This window comes from Andrographis paniculata, unplaced genomic scaffold (genome assembly GCF_009805555.1).
Source record: "Andrographis paniculata isolate CXL003 unplaced genomic scaffold, ASM980555v1 Contig21END, whole genome shotgun sequence".
Classification (NCBI taxonomy): domain Eukaryota; kingdom Viridiplantae; phylum Streptophyta; class Magnoliopsida; order Lamiales; family Acanthaceae; genus Andrographis; species Andrographis paniculata.
The window spans coordinates 2,591,485-2,610,222 of NW_026137502.1; the positions used below are offsets into that span (position 1 = coordinate 2,591,485).

Below are 18,738 nucleotides of genomic sequence, written 5' to 3' on the forward strand. Positions count from 1 at the left end.
TTTATAAATATTTTAATGTTGTCATCTTATTTACTAATTTTATCTTATTATTAATTTTATATAGAAAAATAAAAATAAAATTATTTTTATTATTATTATTTTTAACTATTCAGCAGAGGGAGTATATATTCTGAAATTGGACTGAGTTATAATTATACTGTGTGTTTGTTCGGGAGATTCGATTGAATTTACTCTATTCATCTAATTTCTCCACAAAAAACATCAAATTAAATATCTATTTTTTATTTTTTATATTATACTAAAAATCAATTTTACATTCAAAACATCGTATCAACACCTATTTATATTACATCATACAATTATTCAAATTCCAAATTTTTACTGTCCAAATCACAGCTCAAAATCCAAAACTCAGACAAACACACCCTAACTATAATTTGCTTTAATTCTAATAATATTCGTGTTTGTTTGTGTCTTGGAGAGCAGACGAGACATGTGCATTGTAGCGTCAGTAGGTTTCTCGTGTATTTTCTTTGAGCTCCAGGGAGTCCCACGCCAAATGAATTATTTCGTTTGTAAAAGGTGAAGATCGATCTGGTGTCGAGGTCCATGGAGCTTACATGAACAAGAGCTGCATAGTCCTTGCTCCCAATCCAATAATTGAGTGATGGCAATAGTCCAAGTTTAGCTGCATAATAATCTGTTTGGGAACCCGAACCCAACTAAAAATACACAAAATACAAATTCCCTTTCCATAATTAAAAATAAAAATATTTTAAAATTTTAATTAAATTCAAAATTATGTACTTCCAATGTCTCCGTTCAATTGACACTTTTCATCAGTGACATAGTATTTAAGACAATAATATTTAATTAATTAATAATAATGATTTATAATACTCTCTTCGTCCGTCTTTAAAAATTACATTTATTTTTTGCAAGATTGTATTTAACATTAAAAATATCCTTATATTTGTATAATTATTTTTTTTACAAATGTCTATTTTTGTAATTTTTTCTTAATTTGTGCTACATTTTGATATAGTAATTAATATTAAAATATCAACACTCAAAAAGTAAATGAGATCCTTAGAGTCGGACGGATGTAGTATTATTTTATTATTTTTTATGTAATTAATAATATTGATAGTTTTAAAATAAATTTAATATGTATATGATTAAAAAATTAGAATATATATTTAAATATTTTAAAAATTATATTGCAATTAAAAAATATGCAATATGAATATCATTTTGTAAAGAATAAAATTTTCTATAATACTAAGTAAATAAAAAAATATATTTATTTATTTATAATTATCATAAACTAATTTTATAAAAAAATATGAAATTTTAAAAATAAATAAAATATTTATTTTCTTATAAAAATAAAAATATTTTGAGTGGATTCTATGATATTATATATTATTCGTTATCCAATTATATGTTTATTTTATCGGGTACAGATAAATAGAAACTTCTTTTTTGGTAAATAAAAGGTAAAAAAAATTAATATTTTTTACTAAAATTAAACTAGAATAAGTTTAGATAACAAAAAAATATTATACAATTAATTAAATTAATTTATATTTATTAAATATATTTTAATTTAATAACTTTTATAAAATAAAATAGAAAATTATCAATTTATTATGGACAAACAAAAATTTAAAAAAAAATGAATTAAGTTTGAACGTATAAAAATAAATAAAAAATTATCCTATAGAATTTAACACGTGTGGACCATGGGCAGCGTCGATCGCACGCTTTAAGTCGCCGCACTCGGTTTTCTCATACTCACCGCGGCTGAGGCTGACCCAATTTATTACCAAACATGTCCCCACTCGTATTATCAGTTATCAATTTTTTCGATTTCCCATTTCTTTGCATCGAACCGCCCCCCTACCCCCCCACCCCCCTTATCTCTTTCTCGCTCTAGCATTTCTGCTCTCTCTCTCTCTCCCCTTTAATTCTGGGAGGAAGAAAGAAATTCAGATCTGAAATATTGTGATCCTTCTTTTTTCTGCTGAAGATAATTTTGTGATTGTTTGATTGATTTTGTAAATTCATGTCGGCGTCTTCGACTTACTGGTGCTACAGATGCAACCGATTCGTGAGGGTTTGGAGCCAAGATTCGATTAATTGCCCCGATTGCAGCGGCGGTTTTGTGGAAGAAATCGATGCCTCCTCCAGATCCTCTCTGTCGGACTCGCGGCGGCGCCGCTTCCCCGCCGCCGCGATGTACATGATGCGGAACCCGGATTCGGACCCTACTCCTGGATCGGGTACGGGTACGGTGCGAGGGTCAAGCCCTAGGCCGAGGAGAAGCCGTAGGAACGGGGGCGATCGGTCGCCGTTCAATCCTGTCATCGTCCTCCGTGGCTCCAACGAAGGAGGCGGCGGATCTGGCGGCCGGGCGGCCCCCGGCGGTGGATTCGAACTGTATTACGATGATGGATCCGGGTCGGGTCTGCGCCCGTTGCCGGCGAGCATGTCGGAGTTTCTTCTCGGGTCTGGATTCGACCGGCTGTTGGATCAATTGGCCCAAATTGAGGCGAACGGGATTGGGCGAATCGACAACAACCCGCCGGCGTCGAAGGCGGCGATTGAATCGATGCCGACGATAGAGATAATCGATCAGCACATCGACGTCGAGGAGTACTGCGCCGTCTGCAAAGAGGCCTTCGAATTGGGGGCGGAAGCGCGGGAGATGCCCTGCAAGCATCTCTACCATCAGGACTGCATTCTGCCATGGCTGACTCTGAGAAACTCCTGCCCCGTCTGCCGCCACGAGCTGCCTACAGACAATAACGAGAACAGCAACGCCGCCGCCGGAAACGTAGATGGTAACAGAGGACACAATGAGATAGGAAACGACGACGAGACGGTTGGATTGACGATATGGAGATTACCTGGCGGCGGATTTGCCGTCGGCAGGTTTTCCGGTGGGAGAAGAGGCGGGGAGAGGGAATTGCCGGTGGTGTACACCGAAATGGACGGCGGATTCAACAACAATGGCGTCCCGAGGCGGATTTCGTGGGGTTCGAGAGGGAGTGTGTCGAGGGAGAGGGTTGGATTGAGGAGATTCTTGCAGAGAATGTTTGGGTGCTTTGGTAGAGCTGAATCGTCGCATTCGAGCTCGAGTTTAGATTCTAGAATGAGCGTCACTAGCCGGGGAATGGCCTCAGTGTTTAGCTCTGCCTCTAGACGACGTAGAGGTTGGGGTTTTGAAGTTAACGACGAGGGTGATAGGAGATGGTGAAGCCCGAGTGGGTTTTATATATGTATATAGTCGGGGATGATGGATGATGGATGATTGGTGGTTCTTGGTATTCGATTTTGCTGCAGCGCCCTTAATGGCAATGGCAATGGCGGGGAATGTAGGTAGCGAAAAGTGGGGATGGGGTATGGAGGGGTGGGCGGGGAATGGGTTCCGAATTGATAGGTCCTCTAATGGTAGAACTGGCCCTGCTTCGCGAAGGTTATTTCAATTTTAAGGATTTAAAAATTCACTGTGCTCTTATTACTATCTTGGTGCTATATGTAGTTTACTTGTTATAATGCGATTATTGTATGCTTCGTTTTGTAATTCTTCGAAGTCTTGATGCTGTGGATAATTTTCTTGATGGGCATTTTGTTATCCGTTCTTTTGTGCATATGTTTTGTTTAATTATGATTGATGTCATTCGGAAAAGTGTGTTGCTTTTGTTTGTTTGTTTGTTCGTGACGTCGATGATGGTGAGTTTGGTTGTTGGCCTTTATCCTTTCTTGATTTTTTTGGATTCATTCGAACATAAATGAGTATGTCCGAGGATCGTGTCTTTATGACGTATCTTGATGTTATGTGTAGTTTAATTGCAGCATGCGAGATGAGATCGATGACTGAGTTACTTTTTGATACGGAAGGATTCATTCGACGGTTCTTGACCCAACAAACAGCCATTTTGTACCTGTTCTTGGTTGGTTCTCTCCTAATTAGGTAAGTAGTAATTCTTGGTTTTGAAATTGATTTTAGTTTTCCATATTTCATTTTATTGGTATATGTATTAGTGTGAAGTGATTCTATATTTTTCTTTTTAGAGAAGTATTATGGCTCCATTCAGATATATTTGACTTGTCTAAGATTTTTAAATTTAAATTATTTTGAATTGTAAAATGTGACATGTTATCCTTGGCCAAAAATTATGGCATCAAAAGGTTTTCTTTTGGCTCATGGACTAGGCTTTAATCTATATTTTAGAGGATAAACATCAAAACACTAGGGTCTGTTTGGTACAGAGAAATGAGGCCAGAGAAATGGAAATGGTCTCATTTCTCTTGTTTGTTTGAGTTAGAGAAATGGAACTTAAAAAATACATCATTTTTATTTCTCTGTTTTTATTGGAGAGAAATGATGTTCCTGTATATATTTTTTAAATCTTTTTTGTACTATTTAATTTTTATAATTTTTTAAAATTATATTATTTCAATTTTACAAAAATTAAATTCAATTTATTGTTAAAGTATTTAACTTTTACGATTTTTAAGAAATTGTATTAAAATATAATTTTAAAAAAACATCGTATATATTTTATAATTTTTTAAAAAAAGAAATTATCAAAAATATTTTCCATGAATTCTCATTCGTTAATTTTTTTTTATCTACTTAATTATTTATTCTTATTTTATCCATTTATATATCTATAATTTTTTTATATTTTTCGACTGAATTTTCTATTTTACCAAATAGGAGAATTAATTTTTATTCTCTAGTCAATTTCATTTCTCTCAAATTCCATTCCTTACTTTCGTCTCTATGCAATTTTATTCTCTATAACGAACGTCGTCTATGATATGATATAAATATATATTCTTTTATTATATATATATATTGCTTCCAGTATTTTTCAGAGCTTAAATTTATGTATTTCTTTTTCATTATTTTCTAAGCTTTATTTCTTCTAGTCAATTTAATTGTTTTGATTGCATTTTTGTTTATTTTTGAATGATCAAATGTGAGACTGTATCAAGATAAATTTTTGAGTAAACCCGAGAATTTTATATTCACGCAGCATTTTTAGATGGATTGATATTTGATGTGACACGTGGAATTATGTCAAAAGTATAAAATACTCCTTTCATCCCATTGAAATATTGTTATTTTCTATTTTTGTCAGTCGATTGTACTATCTACTTAACATATTAAATACATTTTTAACTTATATTATATTACACAACGCAAAAAGTAAACGACAACCTTGCATTGGGACGGAGGGAGTATATTATATTAATATTTGATTTTTTTGATATTTTGTAATAAGTATTTGAAGTTTTTTTATCTTTTAAAAAGTTTTTTACTATTATTTATTACTTCATCTGTCTGTCAATTTTATTTTCATTTTTTTTAGTCCGTTTTGGCCAAGTCAACAAATCAAACGTTTAATTATTATTATTAATTTAACACTTATTTAAAATAAATACTACTGATTTTATTAAATTCTTGCTCTTCGTTTACTTTACTTTTTAATTAAATTTTCAAAATTATCCCCAATTATCTATCATTTTTTTTAATAAAAAATATATATTTTTTTAATTCCCGAGAAATTGCAATTGAAAATTTGTGTTGGAAGAACAAAGTCCATCCTGCTTCTGAGCCCTTAACCTTTGATACTAAAATGTCATATTTATTTTTCCCAGTGATGATCCTACAAAGGGAGAAGGAACCTAAGATTTAGAGATGGTGCGTCAGCCTCGAATAGCAATGGCATTGACATGTAAAAGATAGTAGCTCTGTCGAAGGCTTTCTCCCTTCAAAGAAGGCCAGAATAAAAAAGTCTGGTGGTCGTAAGTAGTGTCGTGGTGTGGGGATTGGACTTGTGACGGTGAGGTCATAGGTTTAAATCCGATGTTTCAGGTTACCTGTCACACATGATTCGCTAGTGTAACTTGTTTGTCGGGCCTAGTTTGCAGGGTATTAGGTGCGGTTGGGGGTTTATCCGGTGTGCACTTTCGGGTAGCAGCATCAAAGTTTAACCCCTTTGGTGGTATTTATTTAACGGTATTTGATTTAAATGCGCACGAACTGCGAATAAATTTTAGAATTTCAATTTCTAAACCCTTAAAATTTTAAATATATTTATTTTTCTTTTAACCTTAAAAAAATAGTAAAATTTATTTGCAATTTGACTAATTTAAATCAAATATTAAATAAAAAAGACCCAGCACCAGTTTCAAATTGAGTTATGCTTGGGCTTACATTTCTAGGCCCAATCTCGAATCGGACTATGCCAACCCAATACGATTCAAAATTGGGTTGAAGGACCGTCCCAACCCAATACAATTCAAAATTGGGTCGAGCCGGCCCTAATTATTAGCCCCACTGGCTCTCTATCCAATGCATTTTGGGTGTTAAGAGGTTCTGAAAAATTATTTATAATTTACTTGTGTTTGTAAAACTATATCATTCTCTTTTATTACTTAAAAGTTATACTCCTTCGTTCATAAATATAGTCTTAATTGGATTAGACACGAGATTTAATAAATATTGATATTATATTAATAGTTGGTAAAAAATATGAATAAACGACTTTTTTGTCTTTGTGTGAGTGTATTAATGTAAATAGTAGTGACAATTGTGTAATAAAAATAAAAATTAAGAGTATTTTATGGTGATATGGTTACTTATAGAAATAAGACTATTGTTTTAGAACGGATAAAAATAATAAACAAGTTGGACGGAGGGGGTATATGATTTTCTTGTATTTTAGACAACATTGCACAAAACTATCCTAAAAATTGCGTAAGAGTCCATCGTGTTTTTTAAATTATTGAATAATAATATTTTTGGATAAATTGCATAATATTTCTTGTGTTTTAGTATAAATACACATCAGATTATGATAGAAATAAAACAGGTAAAATATTCTATAGTTTTATTTGAATATACAAATAAATAAAGAATTGATTAATCATTTATTTTATATATTTTTTTTAAACATTAGATAAATATTTGATAAATTATTTAGTTATTTTTTGTTTTTAAAAAATACTATTTAAATATTTTATCATTTTTAATTAAGTATGTATTTATAATTAAATATTAGCTGTGAAAAAACTATATATTATGCATAATTTAATCTAATATAAAAAATTTTATGTAATAAATAAAATATAAGATATTCTATAGTACATATTTATTAAAATCACACAAAAAAAAAAAATTAAAACTTAATGAAAAATTTAACTCATGAGCGAAAAGGATGCAACTTTTAAACTATAACAGGGATTATGAGCAAATTTATCAAATTTTATTTGTTTAAAAAGAATTATTTAAAAAATAATAAATGAATAATGAGAAATTGCCAACGTTCCGTTTATGTTTGGTCAGTTGACACCTGGAAAATACTTTATGCACAAACTCCTACCTAATTTGATATTTTATTATTTATTTTTTTTAAAAAAAAATATTTTGTATATAAAAATTTAAAATATTTAAAAATTATTTTCCGGGCCACATTTACTTTTAAAAAAAAATATATAAACTAAAATTTATGTAATAATCATGCTGGTGACGCAAAGCCCGATTGCACAGGACCAATTATGGCCCAAGTTTTTACTTGTGCCGAGCCGGCCCGGCCCAAATCATTTTCAAGCCTAATTTTGAAGCCCAAGCACTTAATTTTTGTGCGGAATCAGAAGTACTGTACTTAGAAGTTACATTAAAAAATTGTCATTTTTCATTTTAAAAACAAATGTTACTATTTCTTAATTTAGCAATTATATTATATATTTAATATAATAAATACGATATATTATACAATACTCATAGGAGGCAATTTTTCTCTTTTTATTACATAATATTAATATTAAAAAATCTACATGCAAAAAATAAACGTCGATGGGGACAGAGTGAGTATTTGATTCCATGCAGCAATGGTCTCTTAAAATTTTATCCATTCATCAATAGAATTCTGCCTATTATTCCCTTCTCTCCAAAAAGAGTCTATGTTGAAGATTTTACTGACATTTTTCTTCTTGATATTACAGACATATATTTACACAGCTAACATGGCCTCTAGCTCAAATACCACTCAACTAAGAACTTGCAAGAAAAATTGTGACAAGTGATATCAGATTCTGTATATGAATGTTAGTGAGGTTTGTGCATCAAGATGACAAGCAATGAAAAACACCCAAATTCAAGAAATTGTAAACAAATAGAGAGTATGCCACGCAATCACCGGGATTCTACTAGGAAGGCGAACGAGCAAATATACAAAGGCAACATTTATTTTGTACGGTCAAGTTGTAATCAAAAGCATTTGTATTTTTTCCAAATTTGCAGGATTGCCAATTCTTCCAAGTAAGGCTAGTTAACCAACCAGAAGGAACAGCAAAGATATAAAATGCGACACAACGTAGAACTTGCAAGAATAAAGCAGTGACGGAGATGAAGCTTTAATTATTCAAGCAATGTCGAGCATATCCAATGCTTAAAAACAAACGGTTTGTTATAAAAAAACGGATACTAACATGACCCCGATTACACGAATGGGAAGAAGTAGTGGCAGTTTCATCCTCTAAAGCAGACCATGAATTTTATGAAATTAGAAATAGGCCCAGAGTGTAAGGATCCCTACCTTTACTCGGGTTCCGTATTTATCCACATATAGATAGCACAAGGAGTTTACAAGTTTTCAATCACATGGAAAGGTCTTACTTATTTTTTTTTATTCTATGAAATGCATGCATGAATGTAAACTCAAGTAAATACTTTTCATTTATAAAAATAGAATCTCAACCCTTTCGTTTAATTCACAACATTCTCTAGTAGTCCAACAAGAGCATGCAATCACGCAATGAAAATAACCGAAGTGTATGCATCACAGCAATATTTTCACTTGGACAAATATATATGTATATATATATATATCTCCATATATATTGTCTGTGTCATCATCCTCAACCTCTGATCTCTAATGACCGGAAAAAAATAAAATAACTAACCATTACGTACAGGCAACATATCTGAGACAGCTGCATTTTGATGCCCCTTTTTGCTAGTGAACCCACCAATCATATGCACCTTGCTTCTTCACAAATATGTCGTTGTATTCAGGTCTTGAGGTCTGCATAACATTTCAGATATATGAATTGGTATCAGATGCATTTCAATGAACAATTGAAGGAAAACAAACATGAACATTCACTAAGATCTGAACTTTGAATAAAATTTGGAATTGGATAATTTCTAAGCACGAAAATTCACTGACTTCATTATAATTGAGACTAAATGCATTGGATAAAAAAATTAAAAACAAAGTACGAAATGCATCGCACAACACAACCATGGAAATATAGGAAAACTTTAATACTGTAGGAACAAAAATTACGCAGCCAGCAACTCTTAATTTCTTACGGAGTTCATCCACTAGTTAAATTGTTCTTTCATACATGTTTCCTCGTTTATAGCACAGTAGGACTACTTTTTTTTTCTTTCCGTTATTTTACCAGATGCTTGATTACCATGGTGATCCCGAATCAGAATAAACGGAATCTAGGTAAATTTAACGCAGAATAGAGGTATGGATAAAATCGGAGGCATAAATCTAACCAGATCCTTGAAGATGAGGAAAGCAACGAAGAAGAAAAGGACGAAGAGGATCTCGAACTCGGCAAAGCGGACAAAGGCGAACACCGAATTGACCGTACGAGTCAACAGCGACGGCGGTGACGATGCCCATCCTTCCCTTCTCCGGCGGACACCTTCCGTCCCGATCATCCCAGCTGCACTCGGCCTTTTCGCCATTCCGAAGATGGAAATGATTTCTTCTGTATAAGTAAAGGTCAAATTTAGGAATTTTCTGGCTCCGATTTTTGCCCTATTTTTTCAGAAGATTGAATTTTAGCGTTATGGTTTTTTTTCTTTTTTTTTTTTTTTAAGTTATTAAGCACTCCAAGAAATAATAAGAATAATAATAATAATAATAGTTATGGAGTCTCTTATTTGGTTATTTATTGGCCTCATTTACAATTTTACTATTATTCTTTATAGACTTTGAATTGAACTTTGTTATGTATTTCGAAAATATATTTAGGGTGTGTTTGTTTGGGGATTGGACTATTCATCTAATTTTTTTTCCCCAAAAATATCAAATTAAACACTTATTTTTTATTTTTTTATATTATACTAAAAATCAATTCTTCATTCAAAACATCACATCAACACCTATTTAGATCTCATCGTACAACTATTCAAATTCAAAATTTATACTATTCAAATCTCAATTCAAAATCCAAATCCCAAAACAACACACATATCTACAACACACATATCTAAGTATATGTATGTTTTGTTTTATTCTTTAAAAAAATAATTAAAAAAAAATGATTACACTCACATTTTATTGTGAAAAAAAAAAAAAAACAGCAACTCATTGTCCATATTTTTTATTCTCATTGTGCGATTCCGAAAAATATCCTCCGAGTTGTTCGAAGGATTGAAACCGCCATGGTGTATGAAATTCTCATACGCTTCGACGATGAGTCCATGTTGGGGTGCAAACCCAAGTCCCACGTCGGAAGCTGTGAAGAAAATTATACCTTATAAGTTCCAAATAAACTCTACTAGAATGAGACCTTTTGAAGAATATCCAAAAAAAAATCCGTGCGGATTCAGCCCAAAACAATATCATATGGATGTACAAGGTGGGAAATTACAATTGTATTTTCAAATCTTATTTTTTTTTTAATTTAATAAGGTGTAGCCTTTGTTCCCTTTATTGTGTATTTAGTTGCCGAGAAACTTGTGTTTACCAATATTTATGTTGTTTGTACTTGTGTGTTCATTGCTATTTTTGGTAATGTATATCTTTGCTGCCATGTAAGTAACATTTATATACTCCCACCATCCCACCGAAACTGAATCATTTGATTAAGGACATGGTATTTAATATTTAAAGCAAAACTGTTTAATTAGTTATGATATTATTTTTTATATAATTAATAATATTTATAGTTTAAAAGTAAATTTAATATATATGATTAAAAAAATCAAAATATATGTTTAAATATTAACTATATTTAATTTTTTTTTTTTACAGAATTCATAATTATCCCGATTTGTCATTTCTTATTTTCATAATGAGGTTGACAAACTAAACGAGAAGATTTCAATCGGACATGTTTATTCCTACTCCAACAACTATATATTGCAGGCAACCAACTCAAGACACAGACAATGTTACTAGGAATAATATGTTGCACCAAAATGGGATATTATCAAAAACTGGTTTCAAAAGATGAGTGAACTACTGAATAGAGAGAGTAATATGATCAAATTACCAGAAAGATCGATAATCAGTCGCCGCCCTTTTGTCTGAGAGTGATTTTGTCGCCCAAGCTGAGAGCAATTCCCTGAGTCTTGCTCCGAATTCTAATATATCCATCGAGTTTGCTGTCTGTTAGTTTCTCGATGCAGACATTTACCAAAGCATCTTCCCCGAAGACACTCCTGGCGTACAAGTTAGCAGCCAAGAAGCCACTTTCGCCTTCTAGAGCAGATCTAGAAATGATCGACAAAAACGATAGGTGCATTAAGAAAGGGACACAAGTTTTGCTTATTTGGAGCAACTTCAGATAAAAATACAATGCGAAAGGGATTCATATATGATGAAACTAATTAGGTAAATATGTTGAGCTCATACTAAACTAGTCGCCGATGAAAGTTCTGCTAGTGATTCCGTTTGTGAAAGAATTCAGCAGTAAAAGGGATACTATAGGGAGATGTATTTCTTTTCAACTCATCCAAAATTTTAGTCACTCGTTTGCAACCTCATATGCATCGGTATATAATTATATTTGAATTAAACTATTGTGACTAAGACAAACAAACTAAAAGAATGTCACACTTTTCTTATATTGTGCTACAGTATGAGATTATACTCCCTCCGTCCCATATCTATTTATCCGTACGATATAAAACGATATAAAAGTAATGACATTTATGTAAAATATTGTAAATTGAAATGATATTTGTAACGTTAGGTAGATAGTATAGTTACTAAAAATAAAAATAAATACTTTGTTATGGGACGAACCAAAATGAAAAAATGAATAATTTTTTAAAGAACGGAGTTAGTATATAATTCTTGGGCAATTTAAGCCTACTTGGAATATAAATTAAAGTATATGAGAAAATAAAAGAATGACTTACGGTGCAGTCAGGCATTTCATATGGGTAGATTTGATTATGTGGTCGAGAAATTCTCTCTCGTCTGTAATTGTCGTGTTCACAGCAACCTAGGAAAAGAAATCAAAGGAGAACTTGTTAAAATAGAACAACCAAAGAGCACCAAATTGATAGGAGGGCAGGGAGAAACAAGAAAGCAACACCTAGAATAGATGAATAAATTATGCCCAGAATCATATTTACAAAAATAATAAACAAGACCATACAATAGTTTGTGGATGAAGATATAACAAAATATTGTTTCTTTAAAATGATGTAAATCAACAAGCCTGCAATCACACAAATGGAACTGGGAACTTGAAAATGCAGACATGAAATGGGCATACCAAATAAAGCATACTTAGATCATCAATATGTAGTCCAAAAACTCATTCTAGTGATGATAAAGAATCTAAATATCTACTGCATAAATCAATTATGTAGTATCATCGTTCGAAATTAATTATTGAATGCTTCATGAGAAAATTACAAATAAACTACCAATATTCTAGAAGTCAAGGGTGTGTAGGAAAAAATATTAAAACAAACAAACAAAAAAATGCCAAGCATTTTTTATCATTCATATCCAGATAGGTAATTACATCACCCAACACGTATTTATCATTCAATTTCACTACTCACAAAGCAACCAAATTACTAGAACACTTCCAAAATATATCTAAACACAGCCATAGTTTTGAAAAAGTTTAGACTCGACACAATGAACTTATTCACCACAAACAGTAAAGAACTAAAAGGTCGAACACCAGTGGGAAAAGTATTATTCTAGTAAATGAGATATTTGTTAAGTAAATTATTTGGGGAAACAAATAACTTAGATGTCAATATAGACATAAAAGTGATCGTATTACCTTGTTCTCCCATTCAAATTCTGCCCACATGGTTCTAAAAGCAGCATCACTGCACACGGCTGGTGATATGTAGTCCATGATATCAATGTGGATATCATTGAGGACAATAACAGTTCGCTCAAGCACATTTGAGGTCTCATAAACAATGTTGCCAAATATGATTCCAGTTTCAGTGGATGAGACCTTAATATTTGCTTTTATTTGCTTGCTAGACTGGGGTGCTAGAGTATAATTCTGAGGGCGCTCAACAAGCTTCAGATCACCCATTGTAGCCAACTCCAAACACAAATTCTGCAGAGTACTTTTTGTTCTATTAACAACTGTAACATCCAAAACAATATCATAATGGTGAACTGTCACATAAGCCTCAGCATATACAGGGTCACTGAATCCAGAAAGTTGAATGATGCGATTTAATTTATTTTCATCATCGGAATCTTTAACAAATTCCCCAGTAGCACGCTTAAGATCATCCTGAATCTCATCTTCCAGCTCTAGCTGACTCATGCCCTAAGCAAATAACACAATGAAAGGAATACAGGTATTAAATTTCAGCATCCAATAAAAACCTCAGGTATAAATATCACACCTGAGGTAATGAACTTATTGGTAATATTTTTCCACATTTACAGAATATGAATGTGAATTGATCATCGGCTTGATATGCTAAGAAAGTATGCAATCCCGAAAGAAAGGCATATAAAGCAAAGGAAAGAATGGATGCTGGTTCAGTTTTAAAACCATAGATTAGTAAATTGATAAAAAAAACAGTAAGGAAGACATTACAAGAGAATCCTAAAGCAGAATAACGGAGCATAACAAGGGCAGGTAAAGATGGGAATACAGTGCTGGTTCCAACTCAACTAGAAAAATATATTGATTTCAAATCCAAGACATGTATGCAAAGCATCCCAAATAAAAGGATTTTACCTTGCGACTCTTCAAATGGTAAAAATCAATGAGGTCATCAGGCTGTGAATGAGAAACCTGAGACTTAGCTTTGATTTCTTCAGTTTCACGCTGCTGTTTATCTGAAAGCATTTTGACAAAACTCTCATGGCAGGACTTCAACCAAATCTTCCTAATAGCATCCCCTGTATTGCACAGCAATCTTATGCAGAGAATAATCCTGTCATAAGAATCATTTTCAATTGGGTGCGGAAGAACTGAGGATTGCCCCAGCTGCAATATCGAAATCATAATTATCAACGCATCAGCTGATGCTTTGTTCGCTTCAATCTTTGATGGTTGAACCTCCTGCAATCTCAGAATGAGCTTTGTTAGAGTACATGCAACAATTGCTCCTAGGAAAAAATCTCCAGTAAGGAGGAGGGCTCTCAAATTTCCCAGGCTCAAAGATCCTTGAACTAAAGCAGGAGCTGAGAAAGCAGTTTCAGAGGCAGCACTTTGAGTGGCGTAAGTTCCATCTGCAAGGATGGCCGGTCTTCTAGATGAAACTGTCATTGAAGTTGGCTGTTGCACTTTCTTTGAAGATTCAGCTCCCTCCTTTTTCTCCTCATCCTCTGAAACCGAAAAGAAGGGTAAATCTCCAAGACATTGCTTTATTGTTGCAATGCCACTTTCGACTTCAGAAAGGGATAGACAATACTCCCCAATAATCCAAAGAGCACAGGTGCAAACTCTTGCTGCTCGTATCTGGTAAAAAGAATCCATAAGCCTTGTGATAATGGAAACCCTTAACTTAGGGCTGGTTTCAATAATCTCTCGCACAAAAACAATAACATCCGTCGCAGATGCAATGTTGTTGTCTCCCAAGAAATCCATCAATAAATGAACTACTGTGCTGGCTACTTCAGGGAATTTTATTGCACAAGAATGGATAGCCTGAATGAGCATCTGTCGGTACTCCCCATTCTTCTCAAGCTCCCCACTTTGAGTTTTCACAACTTCCTTTTTCAAAGTAAGAACCACCTCATTGACATTACGGGGTGTAATCAGTTCCAGAACAATGTCAAGTGTTTTCCTGCGGATATCAAGGTTAGGACTTGACAATGCCCTGAGAACATCCATTATCATGTCAAACATAATATCCCTGTGGAAAGATTTGAGTTCATTCAATCGATCAAGCACAATGAGCTTAACATTATTGTCACTCTGAGAGAGAAGAAGCTGACAATATGTATTTGCCGCAGCTCTGATAGCTGTGGGAGCAGAAGACAAAGAAACAAGTGTCCCAGCACAGTCATAAACAACAGCCGCTGAAGGAGCATTCAATAAAGAAATAATAATCTTGATATATTTTCCTTTTTCAGCTTTATTTGTCCTACAAACTTTCCGGACAAGCTCTAGAACAATCATCTGTAACTGTTCCCCCCAGCCCGACACTTTGTCAACATGAATCAATAGGTAATTAATAGCACGATCTTGGGCACAATTGAAGAGCATAAGAAAGGCATTCCTTTTGGCTGATGAATCCTGTTCTGTCGATAGAAACTTCTCCATTGTTTCTGGAGCATCAACCAAGAGCTGCTCACCTTGCGGGAGCTTGTAAATTGACATAACTGCAAGAATTGCATTTCTTCTGACATAAGGGTGGCGGTGCTCCAAGTTTGACATAATGGACGGGATCAAAGGTTCAATGATCTCCACTTCACTAAGCCGACAAAGGAATCTCAGTGTGACACCACAGATGTATTCATTAGGATGTTGTAGGTTATTCCGGAGATTCTGGCAGATTAAGATCATTTCTGGAAGCACACGACCCTTTCCATCGGTCTTATCAATTATCTCCAAATAGAGCAACAGCAACTTCTGAACAGTGTGATCCTCAGAGGGTAAAACATATCTAACTATAGTAATGAAAAGTTGAGGTAGAGTTTCACCATTGAGTAAAAGCATTATAGCATTTTTCATGGCATCAATCTTAGCTGGAAGATCATTTCCCTCTAGTGCATCCTTGATCTCATTAGATAGAGCCGGTGTGCCCTTGTCAAAATGTACGAGAAGAGAGCAAGATTTCTCCATTTTTGCTAGCTATCTGATCATTAGATTCATCATTTTACTAGCAGAACAAGAATCTACTTTCTCGATAAAATTTTAATAAACTTCAGAAACATTCTCCACAGCATAGATGCCTCAAAATACTAAAGTGAACAACAGCATTTTTCATGGTATTCGTGCATCAAATCTAGTAATTGTATATACTAACTTTCAAACTTCCGAATCAGCTCTAACTAGAACTCAAAAGATCAAGAAACATGAAAGTTGATGACATCAATTAATAAAATATTTTGACCGAAAAAAACTTCCAACATTCAACCACTCAAACGAACCATTCATCAAGGAATCAAGTATAGCAAATGGCTACTCATCATTGAATGTGTATCTAGCTATAATAACCCAAACGAGAACTTCGTAAATTTAAATATCAACTGCATCAGAAATATACAAAAATTAATCATAGTTAATTAGCACAGAAGAAAGCTAAATCCACATAACCATTTTCTAACTCTAGCCATAAATCTGAACGACGACAATGCATAAGAGAAAACATTCAATCTCGCGACTCAGATCCATCAACATCACACAAATGACAAATCCATCCATTTACAGGCTCTACTATCGATTGGATGGTTAAGCTTAATATATGCAACCAAAATACTGAGATTCGATTCGATCCATGCATAACAAGCACTAAACACATTTCAGGCAGTACAGGTCCAGAGCGAAATTAATCGAGATACAGTCTGATTAAATCAAACAACAAAACGACGAGCAAATGAGGCAAAAAAAAAAAAAAAAACAAAGAGATCACCGAAAACCGTGCAGCGCAGCGATCGGCGTCCGGCGTCGTGAATTTGTTACTGCCAGTGCCTGCCTTGTACGAAGAACCACTTCAACGAGCAGTCGGACCCTACATCGGCTTCCCAAATTTTGAAAAATAAATAAAATATTCAAAATGCGACTTCACAGAGTCGCGTTTTAGCATTGGCGCGCCACTTTCTTTGTTTAGATCAAAAGAATATACTATGTCGGATTTGAATCATACGTACCTTTAAATTTACTTGGTACACTTTCACTCATTTAACATAATTTGATTTTTAAAAAAATATCATATTAAATATATATTTTTCTCGTAAAATATCAAATCAAATACTAATTTTTACTTTTTTTCAAATTTTTCAAAATTTTAAAAATCTCCAAAAATTCCTATTTAAACAAATCCTTTAACTAGCTATTATTCATTATTTTCTATATAAATAATGAGTATGTTGTATGAAATTATATAATAAATAATATTTTGTGTTAAATGATTAATTTTTTATTAATGAATAATGTATACATTATATATTTAATGTGTATATATTTATATTTTTTTAATAATATTTATTTACCAAACTGAATATTATTTTCCTTCCGTCATAATCACTTTTCTTGTCCTAAAATAAATAATCACTTTAAAAATTAAATATATTTAATAAATATAAATTAATTAAGTTAAATTTATATCATTTTACACTTGGCCATTGGATTTACTCAAGAAAAAAAAATTATTTAAATCCTTTTTTAATAAATAAATATTTTAAATATTTATTTTTTATGAAATTATTGTAAGTTAATTATAAATAAATAAATATATTTTATATATATTATATAAAAATTTATTATTTACAAAGTAATATATATTGTATATATTTTATTGATATATAATATTTCATCGTCCCAAAAGAGACGTTCTTATTGGGTGTTAGACACGAGAACTAAAGAATAATAGTATTTAATTGAAAGTAATATAAAATAAAATATAAAAGACTAAAATGACCTTGAAGAATTTTAAAAAGTAAGTTAGATAATAATTATGGGTGGTTTGAAAAAGTAGGAATAATTTTGTTATAAAGCGGAGACTACGGTTACTAAATAACAAAACGAGACAATTATTTTGGAACGGACGAAAATGAAAAAACAAGATAATTTTTTTGGGACGGAGTGAGAGTATTAAAAATATTTATACATATATTCAAAATATTTTAGTACGCACTTTCGATAGCGATTGCGGCTTCCCACATTATAAAAGAATGTCTTCCTAATTATATATATTAACTTATATTTTTAAAATACCAACAACAATATTAATATACAAAATAATAAAATAATATTATAGTCACTAATGTATACTACTTAAATAACGGTGTTCAAAACAAATAGGTCATCTAAAAGTCATGACAGAAAGAGTATAAAATTAATTATTTTTAAATAAATTTTGAATTTGTTTGATCTACACAAATAAATATATATAATTTTCGTAATTTACTCCACAAATATTATTGATTTTTATTATTAGAGACTATAAGGTATTTTTATTTTTTTTTCTTTTATTTATTTGTACTATGTATTGAGTAATATAATTATTAATATTCAAAATATCTACCCGCATAAAGTCAATTTTATTCTTCTTTTAATAAAAAAAAATGGTATTATTTTTAATAAAATTGCCATATCAAAATATATTTACATCAAATTTTAAATAAAAAAAAACTTAAATTTAAATCCAATTAAACAAATTGTAACATAAATATCTTAATATTATATATATTTATAATAATTATAATATATATATATATTGATAAATAATAATTAATAAAAAAATTATATAAGTACCCCAAAAAATTTGAGCCCTAAGCCTGGCCAGGGAACCCGATACATCTAAGGTTTGAAGATTGTTAAAAATATGACATT

At 32.2% G+C, this 18,738-nt stretch overlaps 3 protein-coding genes across 6 annotated transcripts; 1 reads left to right on the plus strand and 2 right to left on the minus strand.

The window, feature by feature from the left end:
* The first annotated feature begins 1,852 nt into the window (after positions 1-1,852).
* LOC127244883 (probable E3 ubiquitin-protein ligase RHC2A) lies at positions 1,853-6,049 on the plus strand. 2 transcript variants are annotated; one of them, XM_051265464.1, is made up of 3 exons: positions 1,853-3,442; positions 3,812-3,940; positions 5,638-6,049. In XM_051265464.1, exon 1 carries the CDS (start codon positions 2,030-2,032, stop codon positions 3,221-3,223), a length of 1,194 nt encoding a protein of 397 aa, XP_051121421.1. In that variant the 5' UTR covers positions 1,853-2,029; the 3' UTR covers positions 3,224-3,442; positions 3,812-3,940; positions 5,638-6,049. The 2 variants fall into 2 exon arrangements, with proteins under 2 accessions (XP_051121421.1, XP_051121422.1); XM_051265465.1 differs by having other exon boundaries at positions 3,823-3,940.
* A 2,647-nt stretch (positions 6,050-8,696) lies between these two features.
* LOC127244925 (uncharacterized) lies at positions 8,697-9,835 on the minus strand. Its single transcript, XM_051265522.1, has 2 exons — positions 9,554-9,835; positions 8,697-9,068 (listed from the first exon to the last, which is right to left on the minus strand). Exons 1-2 carry the CDS (start codon positions 9,746-9,748, stop codon positions 9,000-9,002), a joined length of 264 nt encoding a protein of 87 aa, XP_051121479.1. The 5' UTR covers positions 9,749-9,835; the 3' UTR covers positions 8,697-8,999.
* A 538-nt stretch (positions 9,836-10,373) lies between these two features.
* On the minus strand, positions 10,374-16,926 carry LOC127245178 (coatomer subunit beta-1-like). 3 transcript variants are annotated; one of them, XM_051265925.1, is made up of 6 exons: positions 16,817-16,926; positions 13,972-16,039; positions 13,042-13,551; positions 12,155-12,240; positions 11,284-11,503; positions 10,374-10,524 (listed from the first exon to the last, which is right to left on the minus strand). In XM_051265925.1, the coding sequence occupies exons 2-5, from the start codon at positions 16,024-16,026 to the stop codon at positions 11,299-11,301; spliced, it is 2,856 nt and encodes a 951-aa protein (XP_051121882.1). In that variant the 5' UTR covers positions 16,027-16,039; positions 16,817-16,926; the 3' UTR covers positions 10,374-10,524; positions 11,284-11,298. The 3 variants fall into 3 exon arrangements, with proteins under 3 accessions (XP_051121882.1, XP_051121881.1, XP_051121883.1); XM_051265924.1 differs by lacking the exon at positions 10,374-10,524 and having other exon boundaries at positions 11,062-11,503; XM_051265926.1 differs by lacking the exons at positions 10,374-10,524; positions 16,817-16,926 and having other exon boundaries at positions 11,062-11,503; positions 13,972-15,813; positions 15,885-16,012.
* Positions 16,927-18,738: the final 1,812 nt, after the last annotated feature.